Genomic DNA, 13324 nt, shown 5'->3' with positions numbered 1-13324 from the left:
TGTGTTGTGGTCACCCTATCTCAAGAAGGACATCTCAGTAATAAAGGGCTCAGAAACAAGCACCAGGTGGGGGGGGGGGGAGGAGGAGGAGGAGATGAGGCATGGGAAGACTGTGAGAAGTGATTGATGTTAATGAGACTGTTTAGGTTTGAGAGATGGTGGTATCACAGACGTTTTTACAGAGGTATACAAAATCTAATCGCTGCTGCTATTTAACTTTTCATATAGAGACAAGGGAATATTCAGTGAAAATGAAAGGCAGGAAATGTAAAATTGATGAAAGGAAGTTCTCTTCTCTAGTGCTACTTGTGTAGGACATTTTCTCTTGTCTTAGACCCTTAGCACAAGACTTTCAGAACTTCCCTAACTATTCCTTTTTTTTTTTTACCCTTGAGGGCAGCGATGGTAGAGTGGAGTAAGAGCCAAGCCCCCTAGTGGTCACCACGTGTCACTCCTGAGTTTAAGTGCTGTCTTCCACCCAGTTCCTTGTTGAGCATGGTCAGTGAGCTGGACAGATGAGCTGTAAAGAGAAGGTGGAAATTGAACTACAGTATTCAAAGAATGTGCCCCTACTAAACTGGCTGAAGGGGATAGTCCATAAATGAATGGAAACTAACCTTTGTGTTCTTTATAGCTTCTCTGTCCTCCTGGCTGGTTCTGGATTTACACAGCAAGAGGCTACAACAGCATTTTGATGGAACCGTGTCATCATATATTTCCACTTTCCAGATACATCTCTAACAATGTAGAACAAAGGATAATTAGAAATGAAAGTAATTCCCTTTAGCATTGTAGTTGCGGATTGTCAGATCTTTATTATGGTGGCTCGCTAATGTCCCCGTCAGAATTGGGGCCCCGTTATACAAATGCAGAAAGAGAACTCCTGTCTGGAAGGACTTGCTTTTATGTTGCATCATGTTGAGGACCTCTGCAGTCTCCAGCAGGTTCTCTACTGAGGCAGGGCATTATTTGAGAACTAGATGTAAAGAAACGAGAGATGAAAGGAGAGGGGTAAGACCATGAGGAGGTGATCTTAGACACCAGAGTATGGACATGGTATAAAAACTAGATTAGAAGAGGGATACATGTTTGAGAAGGGACTGCCAAGTAAGAGGTACTTCTGGGCTCTGTGTGCTTCTAGACTCCTGGAATGTTTAGCAATTATATCTCTGCAAAGTTCCCATGTCTCATCAAAAGTATCTAGGCTGCCTAGTTGTAAATTGTGATTCTTTAATCCTCAGTGAAGAGAGAGCTGGCTTTTCCGTTATGTCAGGATGTGAGAGGTGGAGGGATGTCTGATTTCCCAACTTGTGTATGTTTTTCCCTTAAACATGATCAAATTGGTTACAGTGCACTCTCTGTGAAGTGACAGAATCGACTTCTTTCTTCTAGTCTAGGTATAAGCTGGCTGAGAGGTTCAGAGTTTTGTGTATGCCTGTGTTGCATGGGGTGAAAAGAATATCTAGATACATGACCATAAAAAGTATCAGAGAAGTTTGAGAGCTCTGAAATGTCTGGCAAGTGGTTAAATCCATGTATTAAATAAATGATGGGATGTCACAGATACCAGGGACCCCTTGGGGCAGCTGGTTATAACAGCTGAGATTTCTGTTGTTTGTAACTTCTCACAAAGCAGAATTCAGGAATATTGACAGTGAACCCAGACCCAGTCCTGGTACTCTGTAGGAGGTATACAGGAAAAAAAAAAGTTTTTGGTTTATGTTCTGTTGAATGCCCTCATCATCACCCTGGTTAGTGGGGTATAGCCATGCATTTGTGGCCTATTTAACCTTCTGTAAAATAACATAGCCACAAAACCAATCTAAAGATTCATGGCCATTTCTGGAGAATTTTGCTATGCACGTTGTACCTCATTTGAAGTCCTTCTGAAACTTTCTGCTGTTTCAGTGAGTAGAAGCCTTACTGCCTCCAGCTTGTCTGGTCTAGGTTTTTATCCTACACCCATCAATGTGGTATCTTAGCATCTCTTAGCTCCTGTTTTGTTTTTTGTTGCTGCTAAGATTAAAAATGAAAGAGGAAGAGTGGCGAGAAGCCCAGAGAGGATTCAACAAGGTCTGGAGGGAGCAGAATGAGAAATATTACCTGAAATCCCTGGATCACCAGGGCATCAACTTCAAACAGAATGACACCAAGGTCCTGAGGTCAAAGAGCCTCCTCAATGAGATTGAGAGCATCTATGATGAGGTAAGGTGTCACTGATAGTGTCATTTTATCAGCTTCTGGCTCTGAGCATGTGTTGTCACCTCCTCTCCACCGCCATCCCTCCTTGTTTGCCGGGCTATATTAATAGTGTAGCATTTGTATCCCTCTAGGCCATTCATGGTCACCAGTTTCAGGGGGAAGGAGAGAATGCAGGCTGCTTGCCTGGTCATGGTAGTTAGTGGTGGCTGCTGCTGCAGAGTGACTGAGTTAGCACTTGAGGGAACTGATGACTTACCTTTTGGCAACAGAGATCCTGCTGTGGTAAGAGCCACAGGTTCGGGAAGCGAAGAGTTATGACAAGGAGATGTGGAGTGTGTACATGCATGTATGTAATATGCATAAGCCCTTGACACCAGAATTTGGGTTGTTGTGATGGATAATGTGAAGTCTGGCCCTTCCCCCATAGGGTTTGGGGTTGTAATGAAAGAGGAAATCTAGTTCACTGCCAGTGCTTTGTACAAGGGTCTTAAAGATGTGGTAAGTTGCATATGTGAGACTCACCCATGCTCTGTGTATTTGGTCTTCCTCCCTCAGAGGCAAGAGCAGGCATCAGAAGATAATGCTGGAGTACCCATAGGCCCACACTTGTCACTAGCCTATGAGGACAAGCAAATCCTGGAGGATGCTGCTTCTCTTATCATCCACCATGTGAAACGGCAGACAGGAATTCAGAAAGAGGACAAGTACAAAATCAAGCAGATCATGTACCACTTCATTCCGGACCTGCTGTTTGCTCAGCGGGGCGAGCTCTCAGACGTGGAAGAGGAAGAAGAGGAGGAAATGGATGTGGATGAAACCACCGGGGCTGCGAAAAAGCACAATGGAGTTGGGGGCAGCCCCCCTAAAGCCAAGCTGCTGTTCAGCAACACAGCGGCCCAGAAGCTACGGGGGGTGGACGAAGTGTACAACCTCTTCTATGTCAACAACAACTGGTACATCTTCATGCGGCTTCACCAGATCCTATGCTTGCGGCTGCTGAGGATTTGCACCCAGGCCGAGCGGCAAATCGAAGAGGAGAACCGAGAAAGGGAATGGGAGCGGGAAGTGCTTGGCATAAAACGAGACAAGAGTGACAGCCCAGCAATTCAGCTGCGACTGAAAGAGCCCAGTGAGTGTTCTCTTACATGGGTCTGAGTAGGGGAGGGCAATTGTGACAGGTGCTTTAATTTGCAGTGTGTGGATCTGGTACTTGATCTGTTTCCTGGTGTCTTGAGGAATCTGTGTTCCTCCCTCTCACCTGCCTTTAGGTCTTGTCTCTGTAAAATCCGGTACCTGCATTTTGGTAGTTTCCAAAATGTGAAATATAAGGATGCTGGTGGGCACCGAATGTAGCACAGCATGTTATCCAGGAGGAGATCTCTAGACCTGACCCTGGGACTTGGAACATCCTACTTCATGGGGCTGTGGGGGAGAGGCGTGGTATTTTGTATTGCTTTAACACTCCTTGCCAGCTGAATTTCTTAATATTGGATTGCGCTATTTTTCTACCTCATGAATTTACAAGTTGGATAAAAATCTTCTCTGGTCTCAAGCTTGTTATAAAATATCTCAATGGAGGAGTCAGCCCTTGGCAATTGACAAAGCAGTCAGTTTTGGCTCTGGTATTAAAAAGTTTGTGTCCTTTTAAACTGGTGTTCAAATGATTTACTGACTAAAGAAGGCAGGGCAGGGCAAACCCAAGTAAGTCCAGGCAGTCCTATGTAGACCAGTAAAGAGCCTCCTTGATCTTCCATTTTCTGTTACAATGTTAGTGTAATCTGAGTAGTCTCAGGAAATATATGTATTTAGAATTCTCCAAGGGATGGTTTCCTTGATGGTGATAATGCTAAAATACTAAACTGCCCATGGCTGCCTGTTTCCTGCTAGCTAAAACCAGAGTAAAGTAGCTAATTTGGATTGAAGCAAAGGAGGAAATGTGGACTATCTTTGTTGACCTTGAGAGATGCAGAGGTGTTTGAACCTATAACAATTAAAAACAAACAGAAAACACAGAGAACTTTTCAAATTCCCTTTAAATTGTCATTGTTCCTTAACCAGTATTTTTAAAAACTTTATTTTCATCTTCCCTTGATGCCTACACTACAGTGATGAGTGTTAGTTCAAAACTGGGTGTACCCTGAATGGCTTTTTTCATTTTCCTCCCCTTTTTACTGTGTTTCTGCTACAGCCCACAAAACCTTTTAGAAGCTACATTGGCACATTCAGCTTGGAAAGGCCGTAACCGTCTGTGTAGCTTGCTGGATAAGGTGCTGGAGAAACAGGAGACCTGGGTTCTGGTCCGAGTTCTGCTACTTAGTTACTGTGTGACCTCGGACAAGTTGCTTCCCCCAACCCCCTTGGTCTCTGTTTTACATTCTTCAAGGCGGGGACTAGTTGGTTGTGTGTCTGAATGGTGCCAAGCACAGAGGGGTCCTAGATATAGTTTGGGACCTCTGGGTGTAGTGAAATACAAGTTAATAATAATGTGCAATGGGTATATTTCATAAGAGCCTTAGGACATATCTGCGTTCATATCTTTTTGGTGAGGTCTCTGCTTTAATGGTGTGCATAATGTTGTTTTGGTAGCAAGAACCTCTTTAGTTCTCTTTAGTTCTGAGGATTTTACCACCTCTGCCTTCCTCCGTGAGGCCTCTGACGGGTTACAGACCTGGTATTAATTTGAAAAGCTCTCATTTAAAGTCTTACAATGTTGTCCCTCATTTTATTGACCATTCTGGTAATTCATCAATTTGTCTGAGACCTTCAACATGTGGCCCTTTTGCTCCCAGAACTCATAGTGGGCCTGTAGGAACTGCCTTTGAGGGGTGTTACAACGTAGTTCATGTTGCACCTTCTCTTCCTCTAGTGGATATTGATGTGGAGGATTACTACCCAGCTTTCCTGGATATGGTGCGGAACCTGCTAGATGGCAACATGGATTCGTCCCAGTATGAGGACTCCCTGCGTGAGATGTTCACCATTCATGCCTACATCGCCTTTACCATGGACAAGCTGATCCAGAGCATTGTTAGACAGGTGACTTGCAGCATACTGCCAGGGGAAGGGAAGGGTGGTGTCCAAGTGATAAAGGGGAAGTAGCTGATGCTTTCCCACAAAAGAGCACTCCCCACGGTTTAAAGGAAGCTTGGGAATGTTGAATGTATTTGTGTGATGTATTTCAGAGTGGAGGAGAGAACAGCAGGGGTTTCCTCCTGTGTCTCTAACATATTTCTGGAGATGGGAGAGGATAAGTGTTAGTGTATTTAAGTGATGAGGCTCAACAAGGTGTGTACAGATATTTAGGTTACCCAGCGACCTGTGGTGCTTTGTCTTCCCTCTTCAGCTTCTTTAAAGGTACGTGTACCTGACATAACAACATTTCCCCAAGTAATGTTGCTTTAACAAAGAAATTGCTACATTAAGTGTGCTTAACAATATTTAAAATGCCCGTTTTTGAAGATTTGTAAACCTTCTATAAAAAGCAAAAAGATTGAATATTCAGATAGACGTGTATTTTAAATAAAATTCTATCTGTCTTGAGGGCAGGAATAACATGAGCCCAGAGGATTTTTTTCAGAATGTAGCATGTGCCTGAAATCATAAGAATGGCTATACTGGGTGAGACCAAAGGTCCATCTATCTCAGTATCCTGTCTTCCGACAGTGGCCAATGCCAGGTGTTTCAGAGGGAATTAACTCATCAAGTGATCCAATAATCAGGGGGATTATAGTAAAGCTCCTCATTCAGAAAGATAGTGCCATTAGCACTGTGTTGTAATAAGTGGTCCACCTAGTGTGTGACTCTAATACACTCCTCAGGTATGTTCAAGCCTCATTCTTAAGGCAGGTTTCAGAGGGGTAGCCGTGTTGTATCAGTTAAAAAAAAAAAAAAAAAAACTAGGAGTCCTTGTGGCATCTTAGAGACTAACACATTTATTTGGGCATAAGCTTTTGTGGGCTAAAACGCACTTCATCAGATGCATGGAATGGAAAATACAGTAAGCAGGTATAAATATACAGCACATGAAAAGATGGGAGTTGCCTTACCAAGTGCAGACTGTCCTCCGCTATCCAAGAGGTGCCTAGTATCAGATGGGACCACATTTGAAGTGTTCACTTGCTCTTAGAAAACCTGAAGCATTTGTAAACACAAGGACCAAAACTGTAAGGACTCTTGGAAAAGGTTCTGTATTTCTTTTGAATAACAACTTCCTTCTGGATTTCACACACGCTGGCGAGCTCTTGAAGCTGTTATATTTGTTGATTTCAGCTGCTAGTTGTCACTTGAACTCTGTAAGCCCAAGTGTCAACTCTCACATGCTGGCTACCTTGATGATCCCATTTCTATGGAGAATTGTTAAGCATAAATTAGAGTATCTATTCCAATTAAGTGTGCGTGCACCGCGTGCACAGTCGTTGGAAGATTTTTACCCTAGCAACACTCAGTGGGTCGGCTGAGGCGCCCCTGGAGTGGCGCCCTTATGGTGGAGGATATATGCCCCTGTCGACCCAGCGCCCCCTCAGTTCCTTCTTACCGCCTGTGGTGCTCATTGGAACTGTGGAGCATGGCTTAGCTGATCTCCACTTCCCTAGCTCTTAGCTCGTTTATACTTGTAGATAGTTGTTGTTGTTAGAGTAGTTAGTAGTTTCTAGTTGTAGTTAATAGAAGTAATTGTTGTTAGTGTACATAGTAATTGGGGGTAAGGGGCTTCTCCCCTTCCCTCCCTCCTGGTACCTGGGCTCATGCCTAGGTCTCCAGGTTTCAAACCGTGCTCGGCCAGCCTTAAACCGATGCTTACGGGAGACCCCCACGACTCCTGTTTGAAGTGCCTGGGGGAATCCCATCAATCAGATAAGTGCCGCATTTGTAAGACATTCAAGCCTCGGACTAAAACAGAGCGGGACTTTGGCTTGAAGCGGCACTTAGCCCAATGTCCTCGGCTTCGCGCCGAGACCCAGTGCCATTGGTCTGAAGCGCGCTTCCGGCACTGGAAACAACAGCTTCGCAACCCGGCACCGGCAAAGACTCCCGGCACCGGATGTCTCTGGCACCGCTACCAGCACGGCACTGCTCGCTGTCTCCGGGACCTAAGAAACAGCACAAGCAACCTGCTGCTCTTGTACGGTTGCTGGCACCTCCTGTGCCCACCTTGGAGCAGTGTCCCGTGCCGGACCGCCCCGCGAAGGTTCCAACGCTGGCACCGTCGATTCCGGCGCCACAAGCGCCGTTGAGTCCGGTGCACGTAAGCTCCCCGGTATGTACCGCGGTCGAACTCGGCCTACCTTCCACACTCAATGTCGAAAAGTCCACTTGGCAGACGACCCAAAGAATAGACTTCATTGGAGCAGTCCTGGATTCAAATCTCACCCGTGCGTGCCTACCGCATGCCCGCTTCCAGTCCATGGTGAACGTTATCCACAGCCTCCAAAACTTCTTGACCTTGACAGCACGCACATGCCTCAGTCTACTGGGACACATGGCATCTTGCACCTTCGTGACCAGACATGCCAGACTGCGCCTCCGGCCACTTCAGGCTGGCTCTCATCCGTGTACCGCCCAGGCCGGGACAATTTAGACACAGTGCTCACAGTACCGATGGAAATCTTAACCTCCCTGGTCTGGTGGCTGAAGCCAAGCTCAGTATGCAAAGGGATGCCATTCCATGTCCCACAGCCCTCCCTGGTCCTAAGCACGGACACATCATCTCTGAGCTGGGGCGCTCACCTTGCGGACCTTCGCACACAGGGCCTTTGGTCCACACAAGAGATATCCCTGCCCATCAACGTACAGGCACTGAGAGCAGTGCGCCTGGCGTGTCAGGTGTTCTGCAAATATCTTCAGGGCCGTTGTGTTGCAGTTTTCACAGACAACACAATGGCCATGTTTTACATCAACAAACAAGGGGGAGTACGATCGTCCCCCCTCTGTCAGGAAGCCATTCGCCTGTGGGAATTCTGCATAGCTCACTCAATCGACCTGGTGGCATCGTTTCTCCCAGGAGTCCAGAACACCTTGGCAGATCGCCTCAGCAGATCCTTTCCGGCTCGCGAGTGGTGGATTAACCCAGACGTTATCTATTCTGTTTTCTGGAAGTGGAGGTTTCCCCACAGAGACCTTTTCACCTCTTGTGAGAATCGGAAGTGCCAGGTGTTCTGCTCTCTGCAGGGGCACTCCCTGGGCTCCCTATCGGATGCCTTCCTGATACTGTGGAAAGACCATCTGTTCTACGCCTTTTCTCCATTCCCGTTAGTCCACAAGGTCCTTCTCAAGTTGCGCAGACACAAGGTCCGCTTAATCTTGATCGCCCCGGCGTGGCCCAGGCAACATTGGTACACCACTCTCCTCGATCTGTCGGTGACCACCCCAATTCCACTTCTGTTGTGGTCGGACCTGATCACTCAGGAACACGGCCGACTCTGTCATCTGGACCTGCAATCCCTCCATCTCACAGCGTGGATGCTGCATGGCTAACTCGATCTGAGCTACATTGTTCCCGCTTAGTGCAGCACGTACTTTTGGGTAGCAGAAAGCCCTCTACTAGATCGATGTATTTGGCCAAGTGGAAGCGTTTCTCCTGCTGGTGTGCCCTGAGCAATCCTGCCCCCCGGAGATGTCAGTACCTACCATCTTAGACTATCTCTAGTCCCTGAAACAGCAAGGCCTGGCAGTTTCATCCATCAGAGTACACCTAGCAGCGATTTTGGCCTTCCACCTGGGCGAAAATGGGTGCTCGGTTTTCTCTAGCCCCATGGTCAGCAGGTTCCTCAAGGGATTGGAATGTCTGTACCCGCAAATTCAGCATCCAGCCAGCCCCTACGTGGGATCTCAGCCTGGTCCTATCCAGACTCATGGGTGCCCCGTTCAAGCCGATGGACACTTGCTCGCTCCTGTACCTTTCCTGGAAAACAGCTTTCCTCGTCGCTATCACTTCGGAGCTTCGAGCCCTCATGTCGGACCCACCGTATACGGTGTTTCATAAGGACAAGGTACAGCTGCGACCACACCCCGCCTTCCTTCCTACGGTGATGTCTGTCTTCCATGTCAACCAGGACATCTTCCTTCCAGTCTGCTATCCGAAGCTGCACGCTTCTCGACAAGAACAACAATTGCACTCGCTAGACGTTCGTAGGGCCCTCGCCTTTTACATCGAACTAACGAAACCTTTTAGGAGGACATCCCAGCTGTTCATAGCAGTGGCAGACCGGATGAAAGGCCTTCTGGTCTCCACCCAGCCCATCTCGTCCTGGATCACATCATGCATCTGTGCGTGCTATGACTTGGCTGGTGTCACAACTATGCACCTTACCGCCCACTCCACCCGGGCTCAAGCTTCGTCCTCCGCCTTCCTGGCTCATGTACCCATGCAGGAGATCTGTAGGGCAGCAACTTGGTCATTGGTACATACCTTCGCTTCCCACTATGCGATAGTGCAGCAGTGATGATGATGCTGCATTTGGTTCAGCGGTCCTTCACTCCGTGACATCTCACTCCGACCCCACCGCCTAGGTAAGGCTTGGGATTCACCTAATTGGAATCGATATGAGCAAGCACTCGAAGAAGAAAAGACAGTTACTCACCTTTGTAACTGTTGTTCTTTGAGATGTGTTGCTCATATCCATTCCAAACCCACTCTCCTTCCCTCTGTTGGAGTAGCCGGCAAGAAGAACTGAGGGGGTGCTGGGTTGGCAGTGGCATATATCCAGGGCCATAAGGGCGCCACTCAAGGGGGCGCCTCAGCCGACCCACAGAGTGTTGCTAGGGTAAAAATCTTCCGACGATTGTGCACGCAGTGCACGCACACCTAATTGGAATGGATATGAGGAACATATCTCAAAGAACAACAGTTACAAAGGTGAGTAACAGTCTTTACTGTCAAGTTTCAGTTTTGATAGGAAATTGGCAGCCAACCGGCTCTTTATTTAAATTTGGGAATATAATTAATAATTAGAATTTGATTTAATTATTTTTAATTTCCCCTCCACAAACAACCAACTAATCAACCTTTGGATTTGGTGTAACGATTCCATGGCAAGAGAACTGCCTAACAAGCCCTTCCTGCGTACCTCGATAGCCTAAATCTTTGCCAGCTGTCAGGCATTTCCTTCATAATGCTCACTTAAAGGTTATTAATCCGTAGTTACTTTGTATGTGTAACTGTACTTTGCCAGCATCATTATTTATTTTAAAGGACACAATGTTTTCCAATGGGTGTAGTAGTAATTCACAGTAGAAGAGGCTACTATGTTCATAACCTAAATAATTGTTTTTTAGTTTTAATACTTAGATGGCTACAATTTTTTTTGCTGTGGTTTGACCAGACAGAGGTTTGAAGCAGGAATTTTGAAGGGTATGTTCATTTCTAATCTGCATTGATGGACATATTCTTTAGCTGGTTCTGAGACTTGCGTGGTGCATAGTGGAGAAGAACTGGAAATCTGACCAATTCTGCCACAGCGTATATGTATGCAGGGGAGATAAAATAGTCTCTCATCAATGATAGCTTTTGACATAAGTGTTTGCATGCAAACATGTAAGTCTAGAAGTGCAGGGAAATGATGAAGGCTCAGCCTGGCTTGTTTTGATTAATGTCAAACTCTGCTTGTTGCCACATGGAGAAGTTTATTTTGGAGATTTTCTTAGTGTTCTGTTTTGTCTACGGCCTGACTGCAGAAGGCAGGTTGTCCATAGTGCACACTAGTGCAAAGCCCTCTGACTGACCTGGGTTGGGGAGAGGGGGCTACTGCAGTATACAGTGCACCAAGTCCAGAGGCATTTAAAACCACTTCACTAACTCCTCTTCTCTGTGTCCTTCCTGCTCCCAGCTTCAGCACATAGTGAGCGATGAGATCTGCGTACAGGTGACAGAGCTTTACCTGTCGGAGAATAGCAACGGAGCTACCGGAGGCCTGCTGTCCTCACAGTCATCTCGGGCCCTTGTGGAGGCCAAGTACCAGCGCAAAGCCGAGCAGCCCATGTCAGACGAGAACTGTTTCAAGGTAAAAACCATATCTGCCTGCAGTGACGGTTGGAGGAGGACTCCTGGAGGAGCTTGCTGAGAGAGGAGGGGAAGTACGAAGGCTCGCTGAGAAAGGAGAATGGGCTCAGCTTTTCATTTTACGTAACTCTCCAAATATCCCAAGGACCTCTGGACACCTGTGTGCTCCGCAGCTCTCCTAGAGCTTGAGAGGGCGACCTGATTGTGCATTCTAGCCTGGTGGAGCTGCCAAGTACCTGCTCTGTGACTGTCGGTCTTAATATAGTCCTTGGCGGGGCTTGCATCCATCCAGACAGGAACTGTAGAACGAACAGGAAAAACAGAAGAATATTTCTATAAAGAGTTCCTCGGAAATGGGATATTTCAAGGAAGATGTAAAAATACGTATCCTGAAGGAAAGCTGGGATTTGTCCCTGTATTTCTCAGTGTCCCAAAGCCAGAGTAATACTGTATTGAGTGATTGCTGTCACTAGGCTTTTAATCTCTGTCTCTCCCTCCCTCCTGTGGGGTGGGTCACTGACGCTTTCCACCTTTTTCTCCATCTCATCCATTGTAGACTGTAACGGTCTCTCACTAATATTTGTCACTTATGGGTTAAATAAACCTGACTCTCAGTTCAAATCAAATTCATACTTCTCGTCGCTGTGAAATCAGAAGTGGCCGGGCCCATCTTGAACTAGTGAAATTCATTGATAATGGCTTTGATATTTATAGGGCGTCTCTGTGTTCCCGATGAGAGTCTCAAAATAAGCAGGGAAGCAAAGAATTGAAACTGCACAAATTGATCAGAAAACAGCATGCTGCTAAAAGGGGTCCAGCTCCTTGCTTTGCCTTTATAAACATCCCAATTTCAAGCAAACTCTGTGGGTAACAGAGAGATTTTTTCTGATCGTTAATAAAATACCAACTGTTCACTGCAGCAATTCATGCTTTTTTCTTCCTCCTCTCTTTAAGTATGTCATGGTTCTCTATCCAGGAATTCTCTTCTGCCCATATATGTAGAATAATTTCTTTATCCTTTTACCCTCTGTTAGATTAGCTCCTTAGTGATCTAGAACTTTCCACTCATTGTCAAAACTCCTTCTGTGTTCAGATTGTGTAACTGGGGCTAGTATCCTACCATTGTTCCCAGCAAAGTGGAAGGCACAGTATTATGCTGGAGAGTTGCATAAAGTTTATTGGATTTATTTTTCTGAATAATTGGTTACTAAGTCTCCTTCCGCATTCTGCTTTGTAGCTGATGTTCATTCAGAGCAGAGGCCAGGTCCAATTAACCATCGAGCTGCTGGACACCGAAGAGGAGAACTCGGATGACCCCGTAGAGGCAGAGGTAAGAGCCGATTGTCCTTGGAGTTCAGCTGCAGCTATTAAGCAGGTAAAGTTTAAATGGGGGTATAACTGGATGAAGATGGCAGAGCTATCAGTGTTTCAGATGCTATAGTTTATGACCTGCTTCTAGTCCTACAGGACACGTTCATTCTGTGACACAGTGCACTCAGTGAATTGGGTTGAACAAGCTTTGTTGCCATCTCTTTTTAACAGTTTCAAAAACCAGACAGTGCAGGTGCATATAGGGGGAGGAGTAGCTCAGTGGTTTGAGCATTGGCCTGCTAAACCCAGGGTTGTGAGTTCAATCCTTGAGGGGGCCACTTAAGGATCTGGGGCAACAATCAGTACTTGGTCCTGCTAGTGAAGGCAGGGGGCTGGACTTGATAACCTTTCAGGGTCCCTTCCAGTTCTATGATATAGGTATAGGTATGTCCATCCATGGGGGGAGAGTGAGTGGGACCTGTGTGAAATATATGGAGTCTCCAAAGATTACTTTTCTTTCATCCACTTCCAACCAAACCCCTTCAGAGTTGGGTTTGAATTGTTTGATTTGGCAGATGTTGGTTAACCCCTTGTGTTCTGTGCCCAATTTCAGCGTTGGTCAGACTACGTAGAGCGGTACGTCAACTCTGATTCTACCTCTCCCGAACTTCGGGAACACCTGGCCCAGAAGCCGGTTTTCCTGCCAAGGTGAGTGAACAAGCTGTGGCTGTGAAAAGTGACACACAGACCACGAGTACCCATGTCAGCAGAGGGAGAAAATCTTACTCCGTCACAGTGTTGGCTATTGCAGTCTCT

The 13324-nt window shown here is 46.4% G+C and overlaps 1 protein-coding gene across 1 annotated transcript in view; it reads left to right on the top strand.

The window, feature by feature from the left end:
• The window catches only part of SIN3A (SIN3 transcription regulator family member A), a 55268-nt gene extending 42025 nt beyond the window's left edge, over positions 1 to 13243 (top strand). Inside the window, exons 14-19 of the mRNA XM_034783825.1 lie at positions 2022 to 2205; positions 2758 to 3331; positions 5069 to 5238; positions 11025 to 11198; positions 12435 to 12527; positions 13122 to 13243. Of these exons, the coding sequence (XP_034639716.1) occupies positions 2022 to 2205; positions 2758 to 3331; positions 5069 to 5238; positions 11025 to 11198; positions 12435 to 12527; positions 13122 to 13220 (1294 nt within the window). The 3' untranslated portion in view covers positions 13221 to 13243. The remainder of the gene's footprint in view (positions 1 to 2021; positions 2206 to 2757; positions 3332 to 5068; positions 5239 to 11024; positions 11199 to 12434; positions 12528 to 13121) is intronic.
• The last annotated feature ends 81 nt before the right edge of the window (positions 13244 to 13324 follow it).

This window comes from Trachemys scripta, chromosome 10 (genome assembly GCF_013100865.1).
Source record: "Trachemys scripta elegans isolate TJP31775 chromosome 10, CAS_Tse_1.0, whole genome shotgun sequence".
Taxonomy (NCBI): Eukaryota; Metazoa; Chordata; order Testudines; family Emydidae; genus Trachemys; species Trachemys scripta.
This window is presented reverse-complemented; position numbering and strand designations above follow the sequence as displayed.